Consider the following 26,473-nt stretch of genomic DNA (forward strand, 5'->3'; position numbering starts at 1 on the left):
ATTAACCGCCATTTTATTTTTTTAAATACCTACACTTGCTTGACCCAGATGGTCCAGCCTATATCTCTCATCACCCCACTGTGGAAGACAAAGATATTAACATGAATGCATACTCTATTTTGTGCGTTTCAAGGTGCTTTTTGTTGCAACAGCTAGTTCAATATCGTTGTAAAGCATTCTGTTGTACGAATATACCACAACTTATTTACCATTTTACCATTAATGGACACTTGAGTTGTTTTCACTTAGGGACTAAGAGGAACAGGGATGCTGTATGGTATCTTTTAGCAAACATCTATACTCTTTGCGGAGAACTACCCAGTTTAACTAAAACTGAAATGGCAGAGTGATAGAGATGTAGAGTGTATGAGAGTTCTAATTACTCGGCAACACCTGGTATTGTTTTTTTCATTTTAGTAATTTATGGATTAGTAGTGATCTTGTATTGAAAAAAATTTTAAACCAACTTTTTATTTTAGACTCTAAATTTATAAAATGTTGCTAAGACAGAGTATCTAGTTTTTCCTATATTAACATCTTACATAACTTTGGTACATATGTCAAAACTAATGAATTATAGATACAGGATTATTAATTAACCTACAGCTTCATTTGGGTCTCCCCACTTTTCTCACTCATGTCCTTTTCTGTCCCAGGATCAATCCAGAATACCACATTGTATTTAGTCATCAAATCTCCTCTGGTCTGTGACAGTGTCTCAGGTGTTCCTTGTTGTTCATGACCTTGGAAGTTGCAAAGAGGGCTGGTCAGACATTTTGGAGAATACCCTCAATTTGGGTTTGTCTAATGTTTTTCTCAAGGTTAATCTGAGGCTATAAATTTGGGGGAAGAACACACTGAGGTGAGAAGCTCTGCTCATCACATCATAGGTGTCAGCTGACATCTGCCTGGTGATGGTAATCCTGATCCGTTGGTTCAGGTAGAAATGACCAGGTTTCACCACTGTACACTTACTACTTTTTTTTCTCCGTCTCCTATACTTTGAAATGAGTCATCAAGCTCAGTTCACACTTAAGGGGGAAGGAATATGTACGTATATTATTTGGAACTCTTATCTAAGGAAAATTTGCTCCTCACCACCACCATTACCACCTTTATTTATTTATTCAACAAATCATTTATTTGTATCAGTACGAACACATGTATATTTATATTTTGGGCTATAAACCAATACTGCATTATTTTGTTGCCAATTTTGCAATATGGTTTTAATGTGTCTTCCCTGAAGATTAATGAAACTGAAACTCCTTTTGTATATTTACTGGCCATTCAACTATCTATATTATATGAAACGCCTTGTTAGAGTTCTGTTCTATTTTCCCTGAGTTGTCTGCTTTTCTCTTATTTCTGGGATTTTTTATATACTTTGGGCATGGCCCTTTGTCAAATATACGTATTACAAATGTCTTCTCAGAGCCTGTAACTTTTTTTTTCCACTTTTTAAACGGTATCAGTTGGTGGACAGAAGTTCTTTAACATGATCCAATTTATCAAAAGTTTCCTATGGCTAGCACTTTTAATGTCCTGTATTAAAAATAAGCCTAGCTCTAAAGGAATGCATATATCCCCCATGTTGTCTTTACAGTTTGTTTGTTGATCTAAATATAAAGGAATGGCAAAAACACTCTATCCTGTGCTGGTTTTTGTGTAAGGTGTGAGGTAGGGGTTAAGATTATTATTATTTTTTCTATATAGATATTGAATTGACTCAGCATCATCTCTTCCCCAGTACACAGCAATGTCAAATCTGACAGCAAACAAATAACTGTCTGCAAGGGACTGCTGCTACAAATTTCTATCCTATGCCATTCATCTCTTTTTGTGCCAAAACCACAATGAATCAATTACTATAACTTTATAAATCTTGGGATCTGGTAAGGTAGCTCCTCCAGATTGTTTGTTCTTCTCTAAGGCTGTCCTGTCAATTCTATTCTAGCATCATTTCTTGAGTTGTTCTCTTAGATGTCTGGTGAGCGGTGGTTGCCCACTTGTATCTCTGTATGAAGTACTCAGTTGCTTAAGAATAACATGTAGCTTCAGTTGTTTTAAAGCATGTTCAGTGACAGGTCTCACTTTAACAGGCATGAACAGGAAGGCAGGCAGTCAGGCCGTCCACCTCCACCCCAGCCCATACCTCAATGCCGAAGAGAAAGATTTTACTCTAGGGCAGCCTAAAATCTGAGCCATCTATTAATCTGATTCTATTTACCTTCTATTTCCAGTGGTTTTACTAATCTATTTCCCTCCCTTTACTTTTACTTACAACTGTCATTTCTATGAAAGTTTGGGAAGAAGAAGACACAAAGAAGTATATTTAACCTACTTTTTGGCAACTAAAAGCCGATGTGCTTTACTGCTTTAGTTATAAAGGTGGTGGAATTATAGTAAGACAGGTATATTTCACAAAGGAAGGTACTAGATTTCAGTACATGCTATATATATATCACCCATGTTATGTCTCAATTTAAAAAAATAAATAAAAAGCATGAGAACTATTGTACTGAATTGTGAACACCTTGAGGAAAAAAGTATAATTTCTATTTGATTTCTATATTCCAATAGATAAGCTCTATACCAAGCATATAATCAACTGTTATTTTAAAGCATTTTCAATCTATACCAGTATCTTATTTAAAAAAAAAAAAAGTCACCTCAGAGACACAGACTAGATATTTGTGCTGATTGATCTCCAGGTTGCTATCCAGAGCCACTTCCCCGTCTTCTAAACCCTGTTCTGGCTGCCAAGAGGCTGACTTCCATTCAGTAACTCAGTCCACCACCCTGGCCAGTTTCCCTCTTGCTGCCTGTTGGGTTTGGCCATTAGGAAGGACCAGCCAGAGATCAGAGGGTAGGAAGAGAGAAATATTAGGATGTTTATTCCTTACCGTGTCCCCTCTCTGCCAGCCCCAACTTTGAAAGTGGTTGCACTAGACAACCTTTGATCACAGGTTCTGATCCTCTAAGGACGTCTTTTCCCCATCTGCAGCTCTCACCAGATTGGTAGGCATTTTCTCCCCTTGCCTGACTTTCAGGCTTTGGCTGGTAAGGGCTCTCCAATCTTTTCAGGATTTGAGTGCCTCACTTTCATGAATAATCTCATTATGAAATTGTCCTCAAATATACCTTTGAGCATGCCATCTGTTTCTTGTTGGCACCCTGACTGATACAGTGATCTAGGTCAGCTGGATTGAGTGAAACATTACAAATAAATTCCTATTCCCTTGTGTAAAGGTACTATCAAACATAAACAGCATGCACTTACCAATTGTAAAAGAAAATTCCTATGAACAATTAGGGTGAGGACATGAAAGTAAATACCTGAGTTAAGATAAAAAGAATCAAGCCAATTACCCTTCTACAAATCTCTAAAAACAAGCACAGAGGTATTATTTAAAAACTTTACAGCCATTACACTATTTTGATTGATGTTCCTGAGTATTGTTTTAGCTTCAATGAATCATTTTACTGTTTATCTTCTAAGCCTGAAGAGAGGAAAAACAAATTTAATTTTATGGCTTAGGAGAAGGTATAAAATGACCGGAATCTACATTTATGAGAAAGAAAGAATATGGTGGCATGGGTTGAAAGTGGGAAAAAGGGAGAAAAAACCATACCAAAATATTAATTACATAAACACAAGATTTTTATAATTTTCTGCCAAATGATCAAAAATAAATTTAATGATAAAATTAATAGTGACTTACCACTTATTATATGGCAGGCACTATTGTGTTTTATACTTACATATATATGAATGCCCACTGTATACACACACACACACACACACACACACACACATACATACATACACATACACACACATATACATATGTAATATAGGTGTGTATATATTTATACAATGGATACTATATAGAGACAGATTTTATAGAAGAAATTGAGACATAGTGAGGCTATATAACTTGTCTAAGATCATCTAGTTTGTAAAGGACAGAGTCATATTTGACTGTGCTTGTATTCTTAATTTCTATACTACACTTTGGTAAATATATTTACATATATACATATTATAATATTTACATATTATATCACCTATAGTTTTCTCCATCCCTTTTGGAAATAATGTGTTGCATACTTGTTCATTAAGATACTAGAAAAAACACAACACCAAACATTTTCAGGTTACATTTTGGGTACTAAGAAAATAACCAATTTTTAAGAGGACATGCATTATAAACAAGTTATAAACAAGAATTTTACCTAGTCTCACATAACTTTTCAGCTTTTAAAGACAGAACACTATCACATGAAATTTATGACAACTACCAACCAAATGCTAAACATTATTTTTAAAAACAGGGGCAACAAGGTAGTCAAGGAAGTTCCTCTAAAGAAAATTAATTTTTGAGTGAGTTTTCAAAGAATGTGATGGTTAATCTGAAAAGGAGAAAAGACACAATATTCATTCTCTAAAATTGTGTAAGAAAATCTTTCCAGATGGCCAAGATGCTCCTTCTTAATACAGCTTGCAATGTACATGAATTCACATACAGGATAATCATGTTTAGACAGTTTGGACACTTAATTAGAAAATGGTGTTTTGAGTAAGGACAGAGAAAGTGAAAATAGAACTTTGACTTTCTGTATCATATAAATAAATCAGGCTGAGGTATAGCCTATAGACTTGGAGAAGAAAAGATCAGGAGTCCAGCCGTAGGAATCCAGCCAGTAATTTATATGGTGCTCAGTAAAAAGGAAGCAAGGAGTTCATCATTGACATCCACCTCCTGTCTAGGGCACAGTTAATTCTTCTGAACAGTGCATTTACTAAACTCACCAGGATAGAAATCTGGTCTCCAACTTTACTATCTAGAGTTAAAAGAATACATTTGACTGGAGTGTCAGTGGGGAAAAGGATGGATAGATGGATAAATGTTAGATGGACGGATAAATATTCATTCATCAACCCAGTAGGTCTCTGGAGACCTTCCTTGGGCAGCACAGGACATTGTTAGTGGTAATGGTAAGACTTGGGATCCTACTTGTGTCTGCTCACCTAATGAGAGATAAAACTTGTGCCCAATAAAGATAAAATGAGTGCCCAAAATTGTAAATGAATATTGTACTACAAACTTATAGTTTTATTATTTCCAGAACCTCTCTGCCAAACAAAGACCCAAATAAAAGACAATTAACTAAGCTTTGAGGAGACATCACACATGACTAATGGCATACAATGAAGCTTTTTGTGCACATCTAAATCTACTTATGAGGTAAGACCTTTTTCAACTATGAGGTTTTATAATTGTATGCTCTGTGTTATTATAACAAGAGTTGTAAATTATAAAAATGGAAACCTAACCAAGTTAAGAGATTCACCCAGTAATTTATTTTAAGTCAACTAGATTGCAAGCTGCTTAGGAATGAGTTCATGGCTTGTGCTATTTTATATTCCTCTGGTAGCCTAGCATAATACTCCTCATCTATTGAGCCAGCAATAAATAATTATTGATTACCTGAAGTCAGTGACGGGCACACCACCATCTTCTGTAGCAGTGACATCAGATGTACTGATTTCCATAGCTACGTCCTTAAGCCCAATCATGGGAAAAGAGCAGATGTTAGCTGTACAAAGGCTAAGTTCTCTGCCATAAGGGCAGTTAATTGTAGCACCCAACTAAAGTCGTGAGGTCAAAGGACACTGTTCCTGAACTGTGACTAAAATACAAAGTTTGCCTCATGCTCTCAGGTCTCTGGGGCAGAAAGCCTATTTGTTTTAAAAACACAAGGAGAGTTTAATTGATCATCACAGTTCCAGAGAACCAGATGACACAAAGCCTTTCAGCTTCTGCCATCCGTGTCATTTTTCAGAACAAACAGCAAAAAAATATACAGAAATGCCATTCTTATCGGTGGTTTCAAGAAACATGGACTATGAGGTGATGGCTTCTTTTGACCAATATTATCTTAAAACGCCAAATACCAGAGCTATGATTTTAAATATGATGTGGTTAGGCATAAAGCTTTCTAACTTATTTTCCTTGATCATGTCATATTCCACACACACGCATTAAGTAATTACAGCCAAGCCTTCTATATAAACAAAAAGAAGCTAAGCAAGTTATACCACACAATTTCCTATAATTTTACACACAGAAAAAAAAAAACAAAAACAAAAAAACAAAAAGCGAAGCCCCAGATTTCTTCCATCTGTAAAGGAATTTGAAGAGTTTAACAGATCTCATAGTTATATAGAAATCAGAATTTTTTTTCTGGTATTTTTAGAGGGTTACCTCTATTTTCTGATAGCTATCAAGATTTTCCCATTAAGCCCATGGATAAACAGAATGAGCACCAGTTTCTGTGCACCATACGATCGATGCATTGTTTCAATGACAAATTGACAGACTATGGGGGTGATATCTGGGAAGTTGTCTTCTTTTATCTGGTAAACATTTTAAGAAGGGTAAACACAAGAGGGATAGCTTTTCATATGGCAATTGCTAAGCAAAGGCTATCACCTTTCCTTATCACCTTGGGATGTGTGAATGAAGAGATCAAGCTGTTTAGTATGTCTTACTACATAGTCACCTCAAGATCTTAGTCAAATTTCAAAATGGGTATGAGCAAGGAACTAGCTAAATGTGTGTCTATCGGGTCATAATTCATCAAATAGCTTTATCAGATAAAGCAAATGAGAAAATCCTTAGTCAGTCATAAAAGCGTGACCAACTCTGAGTGACTTGTCCCTAAGATGGATCTTCTGTAAATAATCAAATTAGTGGATTTTTTCCCCTCCCCTATCTATCCAGATGGGCAGATGAGCGGAAAGGGGAGGAAAAGAAAATCTTGTGTGCAGGCATCAGCGCACACACACACACACACACACACACACACACACACACACACACACACATATACACCCACATGTGCGCACCTCCCCCCGCCCCAACTACCAAAGGGTAAACCTTATATTTAAGTTGTTCATGTAAATGAAGCTTTACCATATACTGAATTGTTAGCGAGATACTTGAACTTCACAATGCAAAAGTAGATCAGCATAATTATCATAAATCATTTTAGGTGTGATTAGAAATTTATGAGAAATGTAATCAATGGCCACAAAGAATTATATATTTAAAAACCTGAGTCAGATTTTTAAGAATGTTTAATATAGATAAGTAATTTGAAAGCATTTTGAAACAGACACGTGAAACCCAACGAGGCTCTGAAAAGCAGCACCTCTGTCTAGAGAACGAGGGCCATTCTGCCTGGTCCTGTTTGGCTTTCCCAGGGTACCTGCACAGAAAAGAGGTGGGGGGATGGGCCATAAGAAAGGAAGATGGGGATTGTAATGGTTGGTGAGAAGGGAAGAAGAGACCTGTGCGTGTGTGTGTGTGTGTGTGTGTGTGTGTGTGTGTGTGTATTGGGGGGTGTTCCCTTTCTTTTGTTAAAAGGACAAACTGCAAATGATTTTACCAGTGGCTCAAGGAACTATCAAAAGTTGAATGTGACAGTATGGCTGACAATATTTTCACTACTCAGGGACTAGGCCTCTGCAAACATGGCCTCACCAGACATACTAGTAAGTGCATTGTGCAAAAGAGGCTTGAAAACCCAGGGGTCTAGTATCAAGTGAGCAGTAGGAAGGTGACCTTTCATTCCGCTTGTTTATGAGAGGATCTGTAGGCTCTCAGTGCAGGTCCAGCATCAGCCAGAGGCCCAAGGTGAGGTGGTGAACTTGCATTTTTTTTGTGTGTGTGTTTTGAGGTCATATAATCACCTTAGAAAATTAAAGCTGGAAAAGAACAAGAGTAAAAGCTTGGTTTCCATATACTATCTTACATTTTTTGAAAAATGGCTAAATGAAATCCCCCTTTAATATTTTTTTTCATAGAGTACAACCAACTTAGTGCCAATTTAAGTACTACATTTAGCCATTAGACATAGCACACAAAATTGAAAAGATGATAGGAAAACTGAAGCAGAGAGTAAAAAAGAAATTAAGACAAAATACAAAGACAAACTAGACAGAAAACAGAAAAATGGAAACAGTAGTTCTGTTAGGATCATAGTAATATTTTTCCTTGTTTGACATTCTATAATTTAATAAATAATATATCACTTAAACGACATTTCTAAGAGTACAGAATATTTTCAAGCAAATCTCACTGTTGTTTTTATAAAATGTTACAAACTGATGGCATGTCTATGAAGTATGCCTGTATCGACCATTCATCCACAGCTACTCAGAAAAGGTAATGCCAAGTGTGCTGAAAAGTTCTTATTTGAACTGCTTTTCACATTTCTCCTTCACTAACACAAACGAAAGTTACTACTGTGAGGTAATTACCTTGTAATATTTGTTACCAGTAGCTTGTCTTTAGGTATTGATTTTATTCTTTCATTCAACTGAACACCTCAGGCCTTTTTCCAGAGTATTAAAAATGTTTTAAATATTTGATACATAATCTGTCTACCCACCCCCCCAGCAACTTTCACCTACTCTGAAAACAAACTAAAATAAAAACCAAGACAACAGGAAAAGAAGGATGATGCCAGAAATGGGTTAGAAACGCCGTGACCTCCTTAGCCCTGATTGAGTCACTGTCATAGCAGAAAGCATGCACGCACTTTGTTGACTCTATGGCTGTGACTGATTGATGATAGCCCGGCAAGGTTACCATAGCTAATTACAACATCATTCATGCAAGCCTGCATGGGAAGAAAATACCAGGCTCACAGGGAAGAAAAAAAGAAAAGAAAGAAAAGCTATTCTATAGCTGTTAACTTTTGAATAATCAGCCCCAACAGGAAACAAATAAGATGAAACTCAGTGACCAAATTATGACTTATGGAGTCGTCCAAGCAAATGACCTCAGTTGCCTGGTAATTTCAACTCTGGTTTCACAGCCCACAGCAGAAAGCTTCCAGCAATGGGGAACCCGCACATGCTTGTGCGCTTTGTAGTCAGAATTCAAAGGCTCCGGGAGAAGCCCAGCCTGGCCCTGAGCTTTAGTTCTGCGATGTGTGTGGTGTGACTGTGTTTGTCTAGGGTCAGATGCCAATACTTAAACTCACATTACGGGCACAGCAGCTACTTACACACTACAGCCTAATTAAAGGAATAAACTTCCCCCTTCTTTATTTTTTCCTGAAGATCAGTGCCATAAAGGGATTTGGTTTCCTTAAAAACTCAGACAAATGTTCCCATATGTTTCCCTTATGCAGTAAATTAGACAAAATCAGATAGAAAACGGTCACAATTTCCAATGCTAATCTATGGCTATATATATATATATTTTTTTTTCCTCAGAACTACTGAAAAGAAAGGGAAATTCAGTGTTTTGAAAATAATTATAACAAACACACAATCATAATTTCCATTTCAGTTTTGAAGCACAAACACACACGGAAACAATAAAGCATCTGAGGCACCTTCCAGCTTTCAAGTCTCAAAAACAAGAATCACTTTCAAATAGAAAGTAAGCTCATCTTCAAAGTTTAACACGCGAGAGGAGAATAAAGCTAACACCATTTCAACTCCAAACTTTAATCAAACTGTTTTATATCTGGGTAATACGGATCACAAGACTAGCAACAACTAAGTTCCAAATATGTTTTATCCTGACATACTGTTTAAATTACATTGCTAAAATAATTATAACCAAAGAAAATGTTTTCTCACTGAAGCTTGGACCCAACATATCAAGTTTCAGTCAAGAAGTCCTGAAAAAAAAATTATCAAAAGGTCCAAAATAAAACTACTAATTAATTGAGGCCATGGGACAGAAATTGGCAGGCACATGGACTCAGATTCAAATTCAGCTTTAGAATGAATGAAATTCTCCAAAAAAAAATCATAGCCTATTAGGGCAAACAAGGTATATTTTATAGATGAGAAAACTGTGAGCCAAGGAGACATGGTGATCACACATCACAAAGAGACCTGGACAGTCTCAGTTCAGAATATTCACTTCTATGGAAATGACAGTTGTGTCCTGATTTATTTTTTGTTTGGAAAAATGTGGTCCTGATAGATATAGGTTAAATGATTACTTGGGAACACAACTAGATCAAATACTGTAGGGTCTGGGACCAGGTCCGTATCACTGGTTCTCAAGGGACGAGGATGGGCCAACCTTGAGACCATGATCTCACAAGGTCTTCTGAGGAACAGCAGAAGGTCAGCTACCACAGATCGAAAGTCAGTACAGGAACAGCCTAGGGGAAACCTAAAAGACTTACTCTTCCAAATTTCAAAATAATTGTCCTAGTTTGTCTTATGGACACAAGGCCCTACATGCAGAAACTTACAATGTGAAAAGAATACAACAAATATCCACAATATAGAAAAAAATCACCTACGTATCCCATTAACATATTGGTTTGGGTTCAGTTTTCCCCCCAAACATAAACACATGCATGCATGTGTGTATGCGCAAACATACAAGGGATGAGAAGGCAGAAGCATATTCATTTTTTTTTGAAACCTACAGAAGGATTTAAAAGAAATTTTCTCCATCTTAATTTTCTGGTCTTTATTCCCTTATTAGCTTTTGATTTACAGCTATTCACAGTATCTATTTATTAATTTACACTCTATCTCACTTCTAAAAGGATATGAGGTGGTATTTTATCACATATAGTATTAAAAGACATGGATAATTGAAAACTAAAATTAATCCAAAAACTGTCATGTAGTTGAAAGAGCACTGTACTAGAAGCCAAGAGACGCAGGTTCCAACTCGCGTTTTTACCCAACTAGTTACTTGACATCAGAGCGCACATTTGATTATTTGTAAAATAATGTCAATTGTCCAGAAAACTGCTAATTATGAAATTCTATAGAACTATGTCTAGACCAGCATCTTACAAAAGTTGCTGTCAAGGGCACTAAGAATTCTTTTGAGTGGAAGTGAGTTTCTCCACGGTAGGACCTCCTAAAAGGCCTAAGGATTCTCTGCTGCCTACTCAACAGCCTTCTGCATCCCTCTTTCTCCTGCTAGCATATCCAGTCCTATTTCTCAGAGAGTGAAAGTGAATAAATTAGAATAGCATCCAGAATGTCAGTGCACAATATATGTCATTTATTAATTCACTATGATCACGTAGTTGTTGAAATTCCAAAATATGTTAAGAAGTACCATAGGATTCCACAAAGAAGACCTGGGAAATCCCTGAGCTAGATGATTTTAAAGCTCAAATGGACTCTGTGAATATGATTCTTTACTGTTTTACCTGGTGGTGTTCTACCATGTCTCTTCTTTTAAATAGGTTTTTTTAGGTTAGCAATCTCTAGGCTATACAGTTGAAAGCATTGATCAATTTCAGAAACATAGAATCATCAAACGTTAGCCCAAACTAGCAAATTATTCTACATCAGAACTTAGTCATTTAGCATTACATTAGAAAAACCACTGGAAAATAAATGGTAAGAAACAATTTAAATGAATAAAGTTAGGATTATATAGATGCCCAACTGATTTAAAACTCTTAAAAATAAATAAATAAATAAATAAATATATATATATATATATATATATCCCATTAGCTTATAGGGTATATATAAGAGTATGAACCCGTTTAGGTCAGTAGAAGAGTTCTTCAATTCATCTTTGTAACTCATTGTTGCCAAATAAAATATTAAGAAATTTATTGTTACCCACTGCACTATCTAAAAGATGTGCACAAGACTTTATAAACAAGGTCATATTTGAGCTGGAATTTAAAAGGTGGCTACAGGAGCACCTGGGTGGCTCAGTCAGTTAAGCATCAGACTCTTTCCTTCAGCCTAGATCACAATCTCACGGTTCGTGAGATTGAGCCCCACGTTCGGCTCCATGCTAACAGTGCAGAGCATGCTTGGGACTCTCTCTCTCTCTCTCTCTCTCTCTCTCAAAAATAAAATATTAAATTATTTTTTTAAAAAAGGTAGGTACAAATTCATCAAGTACAAAAAGAGGCAAAGGGGGGATCAAAGTGAAGAGAACAGTACCTACAAAAGCACAGAGGCTTAGAAGAAAGCAAATCTGGGGAATGGCCAGTGGTTCATGGTGCCTGCAGGTTAAGGTAACTGTGGAAGAGTGGCCAGTAAGAAAGGCAGGCAGAGAGAAAGTAGGTAGATCATGAAGAGCCTGTAAATATGAACTTGCTGCATATTCGATGCATAAGTATTTCATCCTGTGAGAAAAAAACAGGAATGGCGAACTTGTGTATGCATACAGGGAATGTTGTTGGTTTTTAACGAATATTGTTGACGATTATCTTCTGTTGAAAATGATATAAAAACTACACTGAATATTGAGCATATTTTTATCTCAGATACAAATAAAACACAAATTTGTGGTGATTAATATGACCTAATGATAAAAATGTCTTGATTCCTATTATTTGTTAAATTGTGTCTCATTAGGAGAGATAAGCATGTGAGCTGATCATGGTTAAATTCCCCATTTTCTTGAATGGGGTCTCAAGAATTTGAAAATGAGTGAGAATAAGCCCTGCTTCTGCTGTCCCAGCTGGCACCAATGAGCCCCCCATGAGGAGTAGAACCAGCTCCAATGGCCTCTGGGAGGAGAGTGGGGAGTAGAGATGAAGAGCTGGGGCTCTGGTGTTCGGCATTTTACATGCACCTTGTTATGGTGAAATCACTGGAACACAAAGGCTACTTCCACACTAACCACTTCCTCCCCCTTTATCTCAACAGGATCTCGGGGTGGGGCCAATGGCGCCGCGGGGTCACACTCCTGGGAGAGCCATGAGCATTGCATCTGCTGCCTTGCATATCACCCCACCCCGCCATGACACCTGTCCCATCCATGACCACACCTGTCCTGAGAGCAACAAAAGGAAAACAGAATAAGCAGATACCCAAGCAGGTGGTGTTGCTTCCTTCTTTAATTTCTCTGAGAAACCTGATACATGTTCTGCTTTGCTTTGCTTTTAAAGTTACAGAAATGAAAAGTACTCAATCTGCTGGACCCCGGAGGATAGATAAGGGATGGATTTTTTTTCATCATTCATCCCTGCCCAGATTCCTCCAGCTAATTCTGAGGAACCATCTGCATCAGCCTGCTAATGACTTTGGACATGGCTCTCCACGCCATAGGAAGCCATTGGAAGTTGTTAGGCAGGGAGTTATATAACCAGATTTGTGATTTAGAAAGGCAGCTCTAACAGAAGCAAGGATCCGTGCACCCTGTAAAGAGAGAGGTCAGTTTGAGGCCTCTGCAATCGTCTGATTGATGATAAAGCTCTGGCCTGCTGCGACACTCATGTACATGAAGGTGGAAGAAAGTGAGGAGGGCAGGAAAGAAAGAGGAAGAACTGGAGATGACGTCAGGGCTTCAGACCCATTGGCTGGAAAGCGACGCTGACCGCTTAATAAAGAAGGTTAGCTAATCTCGTCATTTAATCTATAGTACCACGTGAAATGGATTTGAAGCCAAGAAGTGAATAAGCACTTTCAGGGTTTTGGTTTATATTCACAACATAAATCGCAGACAAACTCTATCAATTTATTCTCTTACAAATAGCACATGAAAGGCAGCTCAGAAAATTTGCTCCTGTCACTGGAGCCAGAGAGGGTTCAAATCCTGGCTCTGCCACCTAATAACTATGTGATTTTGGATAAATCACTTAAGTACCCTATGCCTGTTTCCTCATCTCTTAAAGGAGGGGAATGACAGAACCCAGCTAAGTACCGTGAGGCTGAAATGGGTTGTTATGAGTAAAGGATTTAGGACACTTAGTGCACCGCTTGGAGCTCGGCGCCCGGCATGTAGTTCCCATTTAATCAAGATTGTTTTCTGTCTCTCTTACCAAAAATTCGTCCTCAGGATGCACAAAATTCACTTTCAAAGGAAAAGAACCTCAGCTTACCTTTCTTCCTGACTTCAACATTGCATTGCTCAGTTGGTTCAACAAAAGAAGCTGAAAATCTTAAGAAAAACAAACTTATTTTTTTCCCCGAGAAAGTGAAGAGAAAGGTGAAAACAAATTCTCAAGCCCAGGGCCCTTGGAGGTTCAGCCTTTCGAAGACCACACAGTGCTCGCTTCTAAATAGAATATTAAAACAAGCAAGAGCAATTTTCTCCTTTCGTCTTCCCTTATTGCCTAATTTTCCTCCCGCACCATTTGCATAATGGATAAAAAGGCATCCATTATGCAAATGAATGATAGGGTGGTGAGGTTGTGGAAGACACAAACCTCGCTGTGGATGGAGAGAGGCCTCCACAAGGCCCTCTGTCGTCTGCATTCCAGCACACGGCCTCACTGGCCGGGTTTCCAAAGGATAGAGGAGAATTGTGAAGATTATAGGTCATTAATTTCTACTTGGTTTATTACAAAGGCAGCACCACAGATGCTTTCCAGAACATTTGTACCAAATATGGATATTCAATATTGTGGTATGTAAAACAAACTTTACAGTAAACATTTTGTTTCAGATGGGAAAAACGAGTACTCTCTAGGACTTACAATTTTAAGCATGTTCTTTGCTTTGCAAGCGAAAAATTCCCCTTGCAAAGTAGTAAAAGCCTCTGTTCTTCTATCTGGAGAATTAACCTATATAACAGGTGCTCAGAGCAGTCTCAAAACATATGCATACATTCAACAGGAATGAAAATTTGTTTTAAGTACCAAAATGTTAGTGGATTTTCAAAAGCTTCATGCTGTTAAACGGACCTAAATTTATCTCTAAGAGTTATCACCAAAAACTGACATTTCTCTTGGAGATGTAAATTCACTGAAACTGTAGAAGAATGTTTATTTTTCTCCCAATGCCTTCAAAACAAAAATAAAGAATTCTGAACAAAACTACCAGGTGGGTTGTTCTCGCTTGAATAAATGAGGAGGACAAAATTAAGAAATTAACTTCAGGGCGCCTGGGTGGTTCAGTCGGTTGGGCGTCCGACTTCAGCTCAGGTCACAATCTCGCGGTCCGTGAGTTCGAGCCCCGCGTTGGGCTCTGGGCTGATGGCTCAGAGCCTGGAACCTGCTTCCGATTCTGTGTCTCCCTCTCTCTCTGCCCCTCCCCCGTTCATACTCTGTCTCTCTCTGTCTCAAAAATAAATAAAACGTTAAAAAAATTTTTTTTGAAAAAAAAAAAAGAAATTAACTTCAAACGTTTCCTCCAAACTCTGAGATACATCATTTGGGGAGAAAAAGAAGGTGGCTGAAACAGAAAGTGACCTTTGTTTCTAGTCCAAATTCCTTGATAAACCTTAGCTTTTGCCAAATGACACTCTTCAGGGACATTTTCTTAAAGTGATCCTCATAGGCTACAGATAAGCCACATCACTTACAGACCAGCCTGTCCTGTAGGATACTTCGAGAGGATGCGGTTCAGATTCGCCCGCAATGCAAGCAAAAACCGCATCCACTTGTCTCAGCATCATCGACTACAAAGAGCTATGTGAAAATAATTTAAAGAAAAGACAGACCAGATTTTTAAAGAAAGATACTAAGAGGATATGTCATATTGTAGAAGCAACTCATAATCAGCAAGCTGATGTATTTCAATCAGGTGAAAAACATACTAGTGAAAATGTACATACCTAATTTTAGAGCAGAAGGGGTTACTTCGATCTCCCCACCAATTGGTTTAAATGCAGCCAACTGGGCAGCCACTTCCGTCTCAAAGGCATCTGGGGTCTGCTGACCTGTAAGGTTTCCACTAGGGCTCTCAATCTTGTGGAGTGGTTCTTGTTCATCAAACACAGCAATCAGCTACAAACAAATCCAACAACACTCATTACTTGGTATGACATGCATCATCACACAACACTGTATCTTGCTGATTGTGATCTTTATTTGATTTTAAAGAAAATGGCCTCTGACAACGTCAAACTTGAATGTTACTGCCCCACAACTCTCCACTCAATAGGTCTAAAAGCATTGTAGCCAGGAATTAATTGTTTGCCGATTCTTGAAATAAAGAACCAATTTTGGCTCTTTCGAAATAAGGAAATGGCTGCCCCTTCCCCTTGCCACCTTCACCAATATTCCTAAAAGGACTTCAGTAGTTTTAAGAGTGTTTCCAGAAATAAAAAGTCGAAGATGCAGAAGCTGAGGATAGGTCTACTTGAAAAAAGAGGACATTCAAGGCTCGGAGAGCTGAGATATTATAAAATCCATAATTACAGCTGCCCTCTTAGACACGATCACAACAAATGAATGTGTATATTTCCATACAATGTGTTCATTTTGTGCACATAGATATCATCCCCTTTTTATACATCCCTTTAATTCTGTTCTCTTCCTTCATGACACTGTGCTGACTGGTTCAGTCCAATGAACGCCAAGTCCAAAGAGACTAAGCGTCAGCACTTTCAACCAAATTATTACTATCTTCATTTCAATTTCATTTCATAGGAGAACTATGTTTCTTAATATAGAACTATTAACATAGAACTATTAATATAAAACATTTAATTGTCCATTCCAAGTCATTTTTCATAAAGGGCAAAATAAAATAAAATATTCCAGTAATTGCCCAAGCACTGCTGTATCAACAGTGAGGACAGCCCTGCTCAAACTGTATTTTTGGCCAGCAGACAGCACCTCCACGGAGGACCTTCACAAGCGTCTCATCAAGTGCCGTGGAAAAGTCCAAATGTGTGTGCAGTAGGCAGCGAGAGGATGCTACTGTCAACCCAGGAAAGAGCAGTGTGGGCAACTTTGAAATCTGCTAGTAAATCTTTAGATATTTTTCATTCATTACATAAAACAAACCTACTTATGATTCAAGCATTTATTTAGGAAAGGCACAGAAAGCCCCATTCATAAGGGAATCTCGTTGGCAATAGTATTAATAACACAAATGCAGGAGTAATCAATCAAAACATCATAAATTCCAAGTTGAATCTTTCAAAAGAAATGAATACAATTAGGGATATGCAAATTGACTACTCAGAAATAATTTTCATAATTGACTACTCATTTCCAGTATGGAGACTTCTTTAATTGGAAAATCCAACAATCCTCTTGCCACAGGAAAGAAATGCTACTCCCAAGGCATTATTTTTAATTCTTGAAATTGAGCACATACATTTTCTATTTTTAATTGGTAGTAATGATGAACTGATTTGAGAGAAGACTTAAATGGATTAATAACGCAAGATTATTCTAGTATAAAAATAATCAGTAGAACTGTATCTTTCTAATCATCTGGTCAAAGTGAAGAGTTTAAAACTTTAAATCTTGAAAAGGAAAATAAAATCAGTTTTTAAAATGTGCTAGAAGTGTAATTTTCATCACTATTTTTGTGACATAATTATAATTTCAGTTTTGCATATTGGTGAATTCTAACACATTTTAGTAACATTTATTTTAATTGCCAATCGGCAAGATGAAGCGGCTTATTATGTGGGTTCTATGAACAATTTTGTGTTAGTGAAGAGTAATACCTTACTCTTCCCTCTTCCTACATCCTTAACTGCTAGTAAATGCAGTGCGCCTTCCATATTGGGGAAAAGAGAAAAAAACTGAGTATCAGTTTGGAGCATAATACACAATCTTAAAACTGATAACTCATCAACTATGCCATTATCTATGTTTATTATGTAACCTTTCCTCCCCAAGATACTCTCCTGTTTTCCATACTATTATATCCATACAAGTTTACAGCAGATGTAACAACAATGATACGTCTACTTATCAAATGAGAGAACATAATAGTTCGGAGATTTTGTTTCCCAAAGGGAGAGGCAAAACAGTAATTGGTACTAGAATCTAGTCTTTTTCATTTCTAACTCAGGGTTTCAGACCACACTGTGACTGTTTTCCAACAAGAGAGCTGTAAAAAGAGAGGATATCTTGTAAAATATTTGTGGTTTGTCCACTAGGATGCTATATCCTAAAGAATACGATCAAGAATGGAGAGAAAAGGCAATAGTCATCACAAAGATGATGATAATAAGAAGTGGAGTATTCCCAAATCTCACAGTCCGTCTCCCAGTCCCACAATTGACAGGCATTATCTTCACAATGTCTACCCTAGATGTACAGATGGATGAATGAATGAGACGGTCTCTCTTCCTGGAAAGAAGAGGTTCGGTTCCTGAATCGGTGGTGCCCAAACAAAGTCTTTGGCTTCATTGGTGCTGGCTGATAAGAAACTCTCCATGCGGTCTGCATTTCAACATCTACAATATGCACACTTGTTTCAAAACTGACAATTTCTTTAAATCGTACATTGTAGGTGCTTATTAGCTACATTACTTGCTTCATCAGAACACCTCCATTATCAGGTAACAGAGTTCCCAGCAGACGGTGTTACAGAGATGCATTAATTAACATAAATCATGGTTCTGGCTCCTCAACAGAGGCATGCTGATTTCCAACATGATAGAAAAAGAAGTTGGACAGGAAAGAAGAAATTCTATTTAACTTTTTTTCTGTTGTTAAGGTTTCACCTAGACTAAACTTCTATGGCATGTGGAAGATTTTTCACTGACATCTTTGGGACTATAGTAACCTAAACATTATGCAAAATGCAAACAGGTAATATTTCATTTGGATGCCTTTCTCTTCTGCTGCCCTATCCATCTTCTGGCAACCCTTCTGTTCTCCTTCTGCAATGCTTGTATTCTCACGTCACCCAGCACAACACCAACATTTCCCAAAGACCCCATAATCCAAACTCTTTTCAGAGTCATTATTTCTAATCAAAACTCCTGTCCTCACAGATCTCTGTCAGTATTTTGGCATCTCATCCCCAGATGTACACAGGAAGGTTGGTCCACAAATATACTATTCATTCTCCCACCCCAAACAAAAAGAAAAACCAACAACAGAAAGGTTTAAGAAACCTTCTCAGGACCCATTTACCCCTGTAGATAATACCCTATTTCTCTACTTTCCTTAAAAGCAAAATCTGAAAATGTCTGTCTACAGAGCAGTTTCCAATCTCTACAGAGCAGTTTCCAAAGGACTCCTGTTCTTTGCTGAGACCACACTTGTCAGGCTCTTGCCCCTCCATTCCATGGAAACTGCTCTTATGAAGGTCAAAACCAATCTTTAGATAACTAAATCCCAAGCCACTTATCTGGCTTGATTTTAGGACACAGTTCAACATGCCTCTTAAATTGTTTTGTTGACTTGTCTTCCTGGATATCTCTTGTGACCATCCGTTAAATTTCCTTTTACTTATTCCTCCTCATCTCTAAAAATGTGACAGAGAACACATCTAAGTCATTTTGGACATCTCATTTGTCTCATGGCATAGATGTAAGTATATGCTCATAAATTCCAAATTTAAACCTCTAACCCAGAGCTTCTTCTCGAACTCCAGGCTTATATGGTCCATCACCTAACATAACATGTGAAAAACTGAAAAAATGATCTTCCGAAGCTCTTCTCACAATCTTTTTACATTCAAATTACTGGCAGTCCATCCGTCCAACTGCTCAGGAGAAAAATCTCATATTCACCCTTGATGCCTTTTTCCACCCCTCCCTTCTTCTCTCATACACCCCACACACATCCAGTTTGTGAACAAATCTCAAAATATAATCAGAGTTTACCTGCTTCTCACCCCTCTACTCTCATCACTTTGGGCCCAGCTACCACAGTCTCTCCCATGGATCACTGCAATAATTTCCTGTGTGGTCTTATTTCTACCCATGCTCCCTTCTAATCCATTCTCAATACAGCAGCCAGAGTGATCCTACTAAAACACAAGATGGGTCATGTGTCTCCTTTGGTCAGTCACCTTCCCATGTCACAGTGAAGCTCAAGTCCTTGCAATGGACTATCTGGTCGTAAACTCCTTGGGACATATCTGACCACATGTTCTGAGTGCGTTCTCCCTTGCTCTCAGGATTCTATCCATCTATGATTTCTTCTTTGTTCCTGACTCAGTGTCTTTGTATTTGCTGTTCTCTCTGTCTGAAATAGTCTTCCCCAGACACCTACATGGTTTGTTCCTCTGTCCTTCCAATCCTTACTCAAATGCCAGGCTTTTGCTGACCACACGATCTTAATTGCAACATCACAGCCACTTTCTATCCTCCCTTCTTTTTTCTTTATCGCATTTATCGCCCTCTCAATGTTTCATTTTTTAGTTGTCTTATTTATTGTCTGTTTTTTCTCACTGTGCTAGAATATAAGCTCCAAGGAAACAGTGATTTTTGTTTTTTCTGTTGTATCTCCATCGCCTAGATTGGTGAGTATACACAATAGGCACTGAACATATGTTTGTTGGAATAAAATGACTAAAAGAAAGCAAGAACAGATACTAAAACCTAACAGAGCAAGTAAAAGATACCTAGATTTTTTCACGTGTTTTTAGAATAAACATCCAAATTATTATTTTTTTAGAAATGAATGCATATAAACAACCTGTACATACCCATAAGACCCTCGAAGCGTCATCATCATTATTACCGTTGTTCTGGTTTTGTTATTATGGGTGGTGGGGGAGAGAAATTCCTACTTTTCTATTCAACACGAAGAGAAATTGCTTCTGCCACGTCAGGCTCCAAAAAGAGAGATTATGTGTATTCTCTTTCTTTTTCAGGCTCAATTTTGAAAGGGAGAATCTGCTTATTTGGTCTCTGAAGGAGTACAAGTGGTACACCAGGGGTGGAGAGCACATGGAGAGGGAGGCAGAGTCAGCGGTGTAGTCTGAGATGGCATTCCATAAGCTCACGATTCAAGTGTGCAGCCTATACAAATTCAGGTCTTCCATTTCACGTTCTACCAGCTTTCTGTGATTGTTTTAATAAGACACTATTTTCTCTTTAATGTGCCAGTAAAATTAAGGCACTGGGAGAATGTACAATGTTTATCTTACATGTTTTCTACCTCTGTTTGAGAGGTCAAGGTGGAGTGCAATTCTCAGGAGCACACCTAACTTCTAAATAGGACTTAAGAAAACATGTAAAAATAAACACACTAATGTAGCATGTAAAATGATATTCAATAATTCGATCTCAGTTGTCCATGCTGATGGTGCTCCCAGTTCAAAGGTTAGGCACTGGCTTTGGTAACTGCAAGCATCCCCTGGCCACCCCGGAAGGCCTATGGGAAGAACATCTGAAATTGGGATTCTCCTAGCAAAATGATCACCCATAAAACTTCACTTTAGAGAATATTTCCATCTTTTTCTCATACCTTGTGTAGATCAAAATAATGAAAAAGTCAACAACAACAACAAATTCAAAGATGAAAAGAAATGGAAGAATTTTGGGTAATTTACAATTATCTGTGAAACCTGAATAATAGACTTGATCAAAAGAGTCATGTGTTCTCTGCAATTTCACACCATCAATATCACTTCGAGAACTCAGACCTGTTTGTATAATTAAACAGTAAGACTATTATGATCAATATCACTAGTAAAGGGCTGTGTGTTTGCGTGCGTGCGTGCGTGTGTGTGGGGAGTGTGTGAGTCACGTGGAGGTAGAATGTTAAGTTCCTTGATAATATCCCTAGCATGCCTAAACACTTCAGCACAGAGCCTGGTACACAATGGAAGGTTAAATGTTAATTCCTTTTCCTACCATAGCTAACATTCTCTGGCTTCCAGACTAAATCCCACTTGACTTGTTTATCCATATTCTGCTTTTACTTTGTTGATTCTCTTTAATCTCTTCATCACAGGATTGACAGAGGAACAGAGAAACTACCAAGATCAAACACATCAAATAGGTAATTTTTGTTTTTCTTTTTTGTCTTCCTCTTCATCACACAACCCGTAGACACGCTTTACCACTCTCCCCACCCTGCAAAACATGGGTTGTGCTGTTTCCACCGCAGTTTGAAGCAATATACCAATGCCTTTAGCTTCTCCAGTCACAAGTAAATATTTTCATAATAAATGCCACCAAGGGTATTTATTGCAGTGTCCCTCAATATTCATGATGTGGCTTGCTCTGTTATCAAACTATAGCATTCTGTCACTTTTTAGAGCCTGAGTTTTTATAATCGAATGCTATTATCTTTAGCCTATAGAGAAAATCAAAAAGAATCATCCAAATGCCCATAGAACATGATTTATAAAAGTACATTTTTTGTATTAGTAATTACAGTTAGGAAATGTGGCTCTATTTTAATTACACGTCAAGTACACTCACGTACTACTAAGAAAAACTTATTTGCCATATTGAGTTCTTTGGGTTCAACTCTTGAATTTAACAACACACTGCTATTTTTACCGTTTCATACCTATTCCATATGACCGACAACTATCAAGTAAAATTCAAAGACAAAGGAAAAAAAAAACAGGATCCTACAAAACAAAATTAGAATCATTTGTCTCAAATCTTAATAAACACAATTAAATCTAAGTAAGACTGTGAAATTACAACCATTTCACAAGTACAGGAAAACACATTATCACCTTTGGGAAGAGAGTGAAACACGGAAGAATTTCATTTAAATGTATACATATCTGCTTGTAACTAAATAACAATGGGCTATGTGACTTACTTTTATGCCACTTTAAACAAAGGTTTGAAAACAGGTGATCTTCCTTCATAGGATTTTGACAGCTAGCTAAACGCATTTAATCCAGATTTTTAAAATGAGCATGCTCAAATTTGCATCCTCATCAGATGCAAGCATCAGATCAAGTATCCTCAGAGCAAGTATGCAACAGCTCTGATTCTCAGAAAGTTCAATCGACATTCAATAAATGAGATAAAACCAATTTTCATTTCCTCTCCAAACTGAAAAATCTGTAATAGGGACCTTTACAAACTTTACAGCTTTAAGCTTCATGCTAAAGAAAATAACATAATTTATTCAATTGTACTAAGAATCCTATTTATTCTTATCACATTTTCAAAAGGCAGCTGCCTACACTGCTGGTAATAACAAAAAGCATGCCTATTAAAAAAACACCGATACTTTGGCCAAAACTGCATTTACCTTTAATTATGCAGCAGCTCACTAAGAAGTCAGGTATACAATAAATACATTTATACTGAATCGTATTTTTCCTGTGACTGACTCAAGTTTGAGAGCCTTATTTTTATTTGTTTATTTTTGTTACATTCATTCTTCACTTTCCTGCGTGGTAACAACTCACCATTTATGAAACAACCTTCAAAACCGACACCTAACATACACAAGGACAGCCTGAAGACACTTTCCTCTGTGCCCTTGACCATCCATAGCAGTGGTCGGGCAAAGGGCTCCATGGAGATCAGGTGGTAGCCACCAAGCTCTAATCCTAAAGGGCCCTGTGGGACAGCTACGGACAAAGCAAACACGTAAAGAAGCAGGAAGAAGTTTCAAGCATTCTGAGGTAACACAAATGTCAGAAATTAAAAAAAAAAAACAGCATCTCTGGCTTTGTCAGTAATAGTATTTCCACTGTCTCTAAATTACACACACTAAAAATAACCAACACAAAAGAAAGTGGAAGATCCTTGGGTTAAACTGGTTGAGAAAACTCAAAAATGATGCCAATTCGCTGAGTGGCTTTGCTTGCCATTTACTCTGTATATCACGGAGGTTCCTCAATTTTATCCAATCCCAAGGGCTTTGAAGGTCTTGGGAGAGTGTACGTTAGTGTAAATGAAGACAATGTTTTAAAATGCAGGGATACACATACACACAAATGACTTCTTCTTCAAATCACTCTCAACTAAATCACACACATCTAACCTGCATTTCTGAAAGAATATTCTTTTCTAAGGAAGCGTACCCGACACAAGAAAACATAAAATAGCACGCGGAAAAATATTTTGTAAATGACAAAGCAGACATACCTTTAAAATGTTGTAACTTTCACGTTAGTACTATTTTACTAGCTCAGATTTTTTCTCCTTACTTCCCTACAGCTTCTATGCTCTACCCTAAACCAAAGCTGGAACGGCCTCAGAAACACCTTTTTGGTAATTTCTTGGCCAAGGTCCAGCGCTGCCACAGTCATCCATAGATATGTCAACAGACACTTGAAGGCAGTAACTTACTGGAATCTAAGGCTGATTTCTCTCTGCAGGGATTATTCATCACAATAAAATGCCTCAATGCATCTCCAGGTCCTTACGTCTCCACTGCAAAGGCCTCAATTTGCTTCTGGCTTCTAGTCCAGCCCCCGGATGTTTACCCACAACACTACTGCTGAAATGGGCTTTCTATCATACAAAGTGGCATGGTCTTGCTCCAAGTTAAAATTCTTTATGTTCTCATAGTTTCCAAGATGTAGTTCAAGGCCTTCTACTGGGTTCTATGTTGTTCCCACAATACTGTCCATGTCTCTATCATTACCAGTCACACAGCACAACCATCTTGATTTACTTGCCTCTATCACTGTCAGCTACTTGAAACCATGAGTCACATAACTAAAAAATGTATTTACCAAATAATTAGCCAGCCCTCACTATGTGCTGGGCACTGTTCTAAGTACTTACATATCCTATTTCATTTTCATAAGAAAACTTATCAGAAAAACAGTATTATCCCCACGTTACAGATGAGAGAATTCAAGTATAACCTGACCTTGTATTCCAAGCTGCTCGTGAGTACTTGCCACATGGAAGGGAGTGAGGGAAATGGTTTACATTCTCTGCTTTACCGGAGAGAAAGGGCAAATGTGGTCATTTGGATGGATGTGGACACCATCTCCCTGAGTCCTTGATTTTTCCATCCAGTTGGGAGTAAAGGTAACCTCCCTTACCACGTATGCTCCTACAGAGGGCAAAATAGCTTCTGTCAGCTTTGAGGCTCAATGTAAGATGACATTTTACAATTGTTCCATCTCAAATCCACTTAGTATATTATGATCCCAACCCCGTTTGTTGGTGGACTGCATTTATGTACTTGACTTTCTTCCAGAGGAGACCTTCTGAAATTATAAAACTAATGTGTGTGTTAACATACTTAGTTTTGAAACAAACACAATCGTACGGTGTTCTCTACTACGTCTGACGGTTAGAAGAACCCTGCTTCTTTGTACTAATGACTGCAATCCAGGGTGCGTTGCTTAATTTTGTGGATTAATGAGTAAGCAATCAAATGTGATTTTAAGTCATGAATATAACAAACATACTATTCATTTATTTTGACAAGTATTTTAATTTATGAGACTTGGCTACAAATAGAACAGTCTATTTGGTAAAAGGAAAAAAAAAAAAAAGAAACCTTTCTGCTTTTAAGACAACTCAACAGCTCTCAGATAATAAACCTCTGCAGAGAATGATGACAAAGCCACCACCTTCTAAAGACAGATAAAGAACTGATAGGTTGATAGAAAAAACAACGAGATCTTACTGGATCATTAAAACGTTCAAGGAGACAATGCTGCGTGCACTTGAGCTGCAGGCACGGTCTTTGGGGCTTGCCAACCACATGGAGGGTTTCTAACTAAAACAGGTCAGTGTTGGCCTGAGGCAGATGTCGCCTAGCCTGTCACCTTGGTAGCCTAAGACACACGTTTCAACAGTTTCACGTGTCTCTGAGGTGGCCTCACATTCCAGGCCTGAGGTCCCCCAAGGCCAGACAACGTGGTGAGTGGCCAACGACTACAAGGGAGTTTTCAACTCCCTGAAAATTAGCTGGTGATTAATTGGTACTACATTTCATCAGACTGGTGAGGGAACAGACTCTTTAGCAAAGACACATTTAGCAAATTGGCCCGAGCACCGGCTGATTGACCTCATGACAGGTCTAATGATGGTCTACTTTCTCCAGCATTTGGTGACAGCTGAACAACCGGTGAAGACGACGCAAAGGTCAGCGTGCAGCCTGATTGAGGGATGAGGAAGCACTTCTCTTAAATATTCCATTTAGACTCAGATCTTCCTTGTCATGGGTGACAAGGCTTTGAAGCTGATATCTTAAAAAATTAACACTGCACTTGCAGGTGGGTTTTGCTACTGAACCCCTTCCATCTGAGTGGTAAAGCTAACCTTTTCCTTTAGCTTCTAATTGCTCTACATCTCCTTAACTAGCAATAATGTGGCTAACCCTGCTGGGATGGGTGTTGACTTTGGGAGCATCTAAATGTCAAGATTTGTAATTATGATTGTGGGTGTATTAAACTCACATAGAATGATGCCTCGCTAATTGGGGCCTGAAGACAAGAAGCCCAGGGTCCTTGTTCCTTGCTCACAATCGCAGGAGGGGTATTACCTCTTCCAGGAGTACCTGTGCTTCAGGTCTTGCCTCTAATTGTAGGAAGAGCATCTTTCAGAGTCAGTTGCAAATTTATATGTTTTGTGCAAAAGGCCTTCTTCCTAAAGCATCTAGAATATATTCTGTCGGCGTGAAAACTAGGATTTGTTTCTAAATTAAAAAAAAAAATGAAACACACTGAGCATAGTTACAGGAAAAAAAATGGAACACATGTTTTGAAATTAGGGCTGGACCCCAAAATTCAGGTTGCTAAGACCATCAGCAATCTTGGGTTTCAAAAGCCAGTGTTTACACTAAACTCTCAAACCCAGTAGCCACTTTTGCACTTTGCTACTCTAGGCTTTTATGTTTCTCAGGAGAAGAGAAGAGAAGAGAAGAGAAGAGAAGAGAAGAGAAGAGAAGA

At 37.9% G+C, this 26,473-nt stretch overlaps 1 protein-coding gene across 2 annotated transcripts in view; it reads right to left on the reverse strand.

Moving 5' to 3' along the window:
• Positions 1–26,473, reverse strand: part of PARD3B (par-3 family cell polarity regulator beta) — a 1,005,179-nt gene that overhangs the window by 591,775 nt on the left and 386,931 nt on the right. For both annotated transcript variants that reach the window (XM_049615864.1, XM_049615866.1), the window contains exon 3: positions 15,540–15,711. In XM_049615864.1, coding sequence (XP_049471821.1) covers positions 15,540–15,711 — 172 coding nt within the window. The remainder of the gene's footprint in view (positions 1–15,539; positions 15,712–26,473) is intronic.

The sequence above is a fragment of the Panthera uncia genome (genome assembly GCF_023721935.1).
Source record: "Panthera uncia isolate 11264 chromosome C1 unlocalized genomic scaffold, Puncia_PCG_1.0 HiC_scaffold_3, whole genome shotgun sequence".
Lineage (NCBI taxonomy): Eukaryota > Metazoa > Chordata > Mammalia > Carnivora > Felidae > Panthera > Panthera uncia.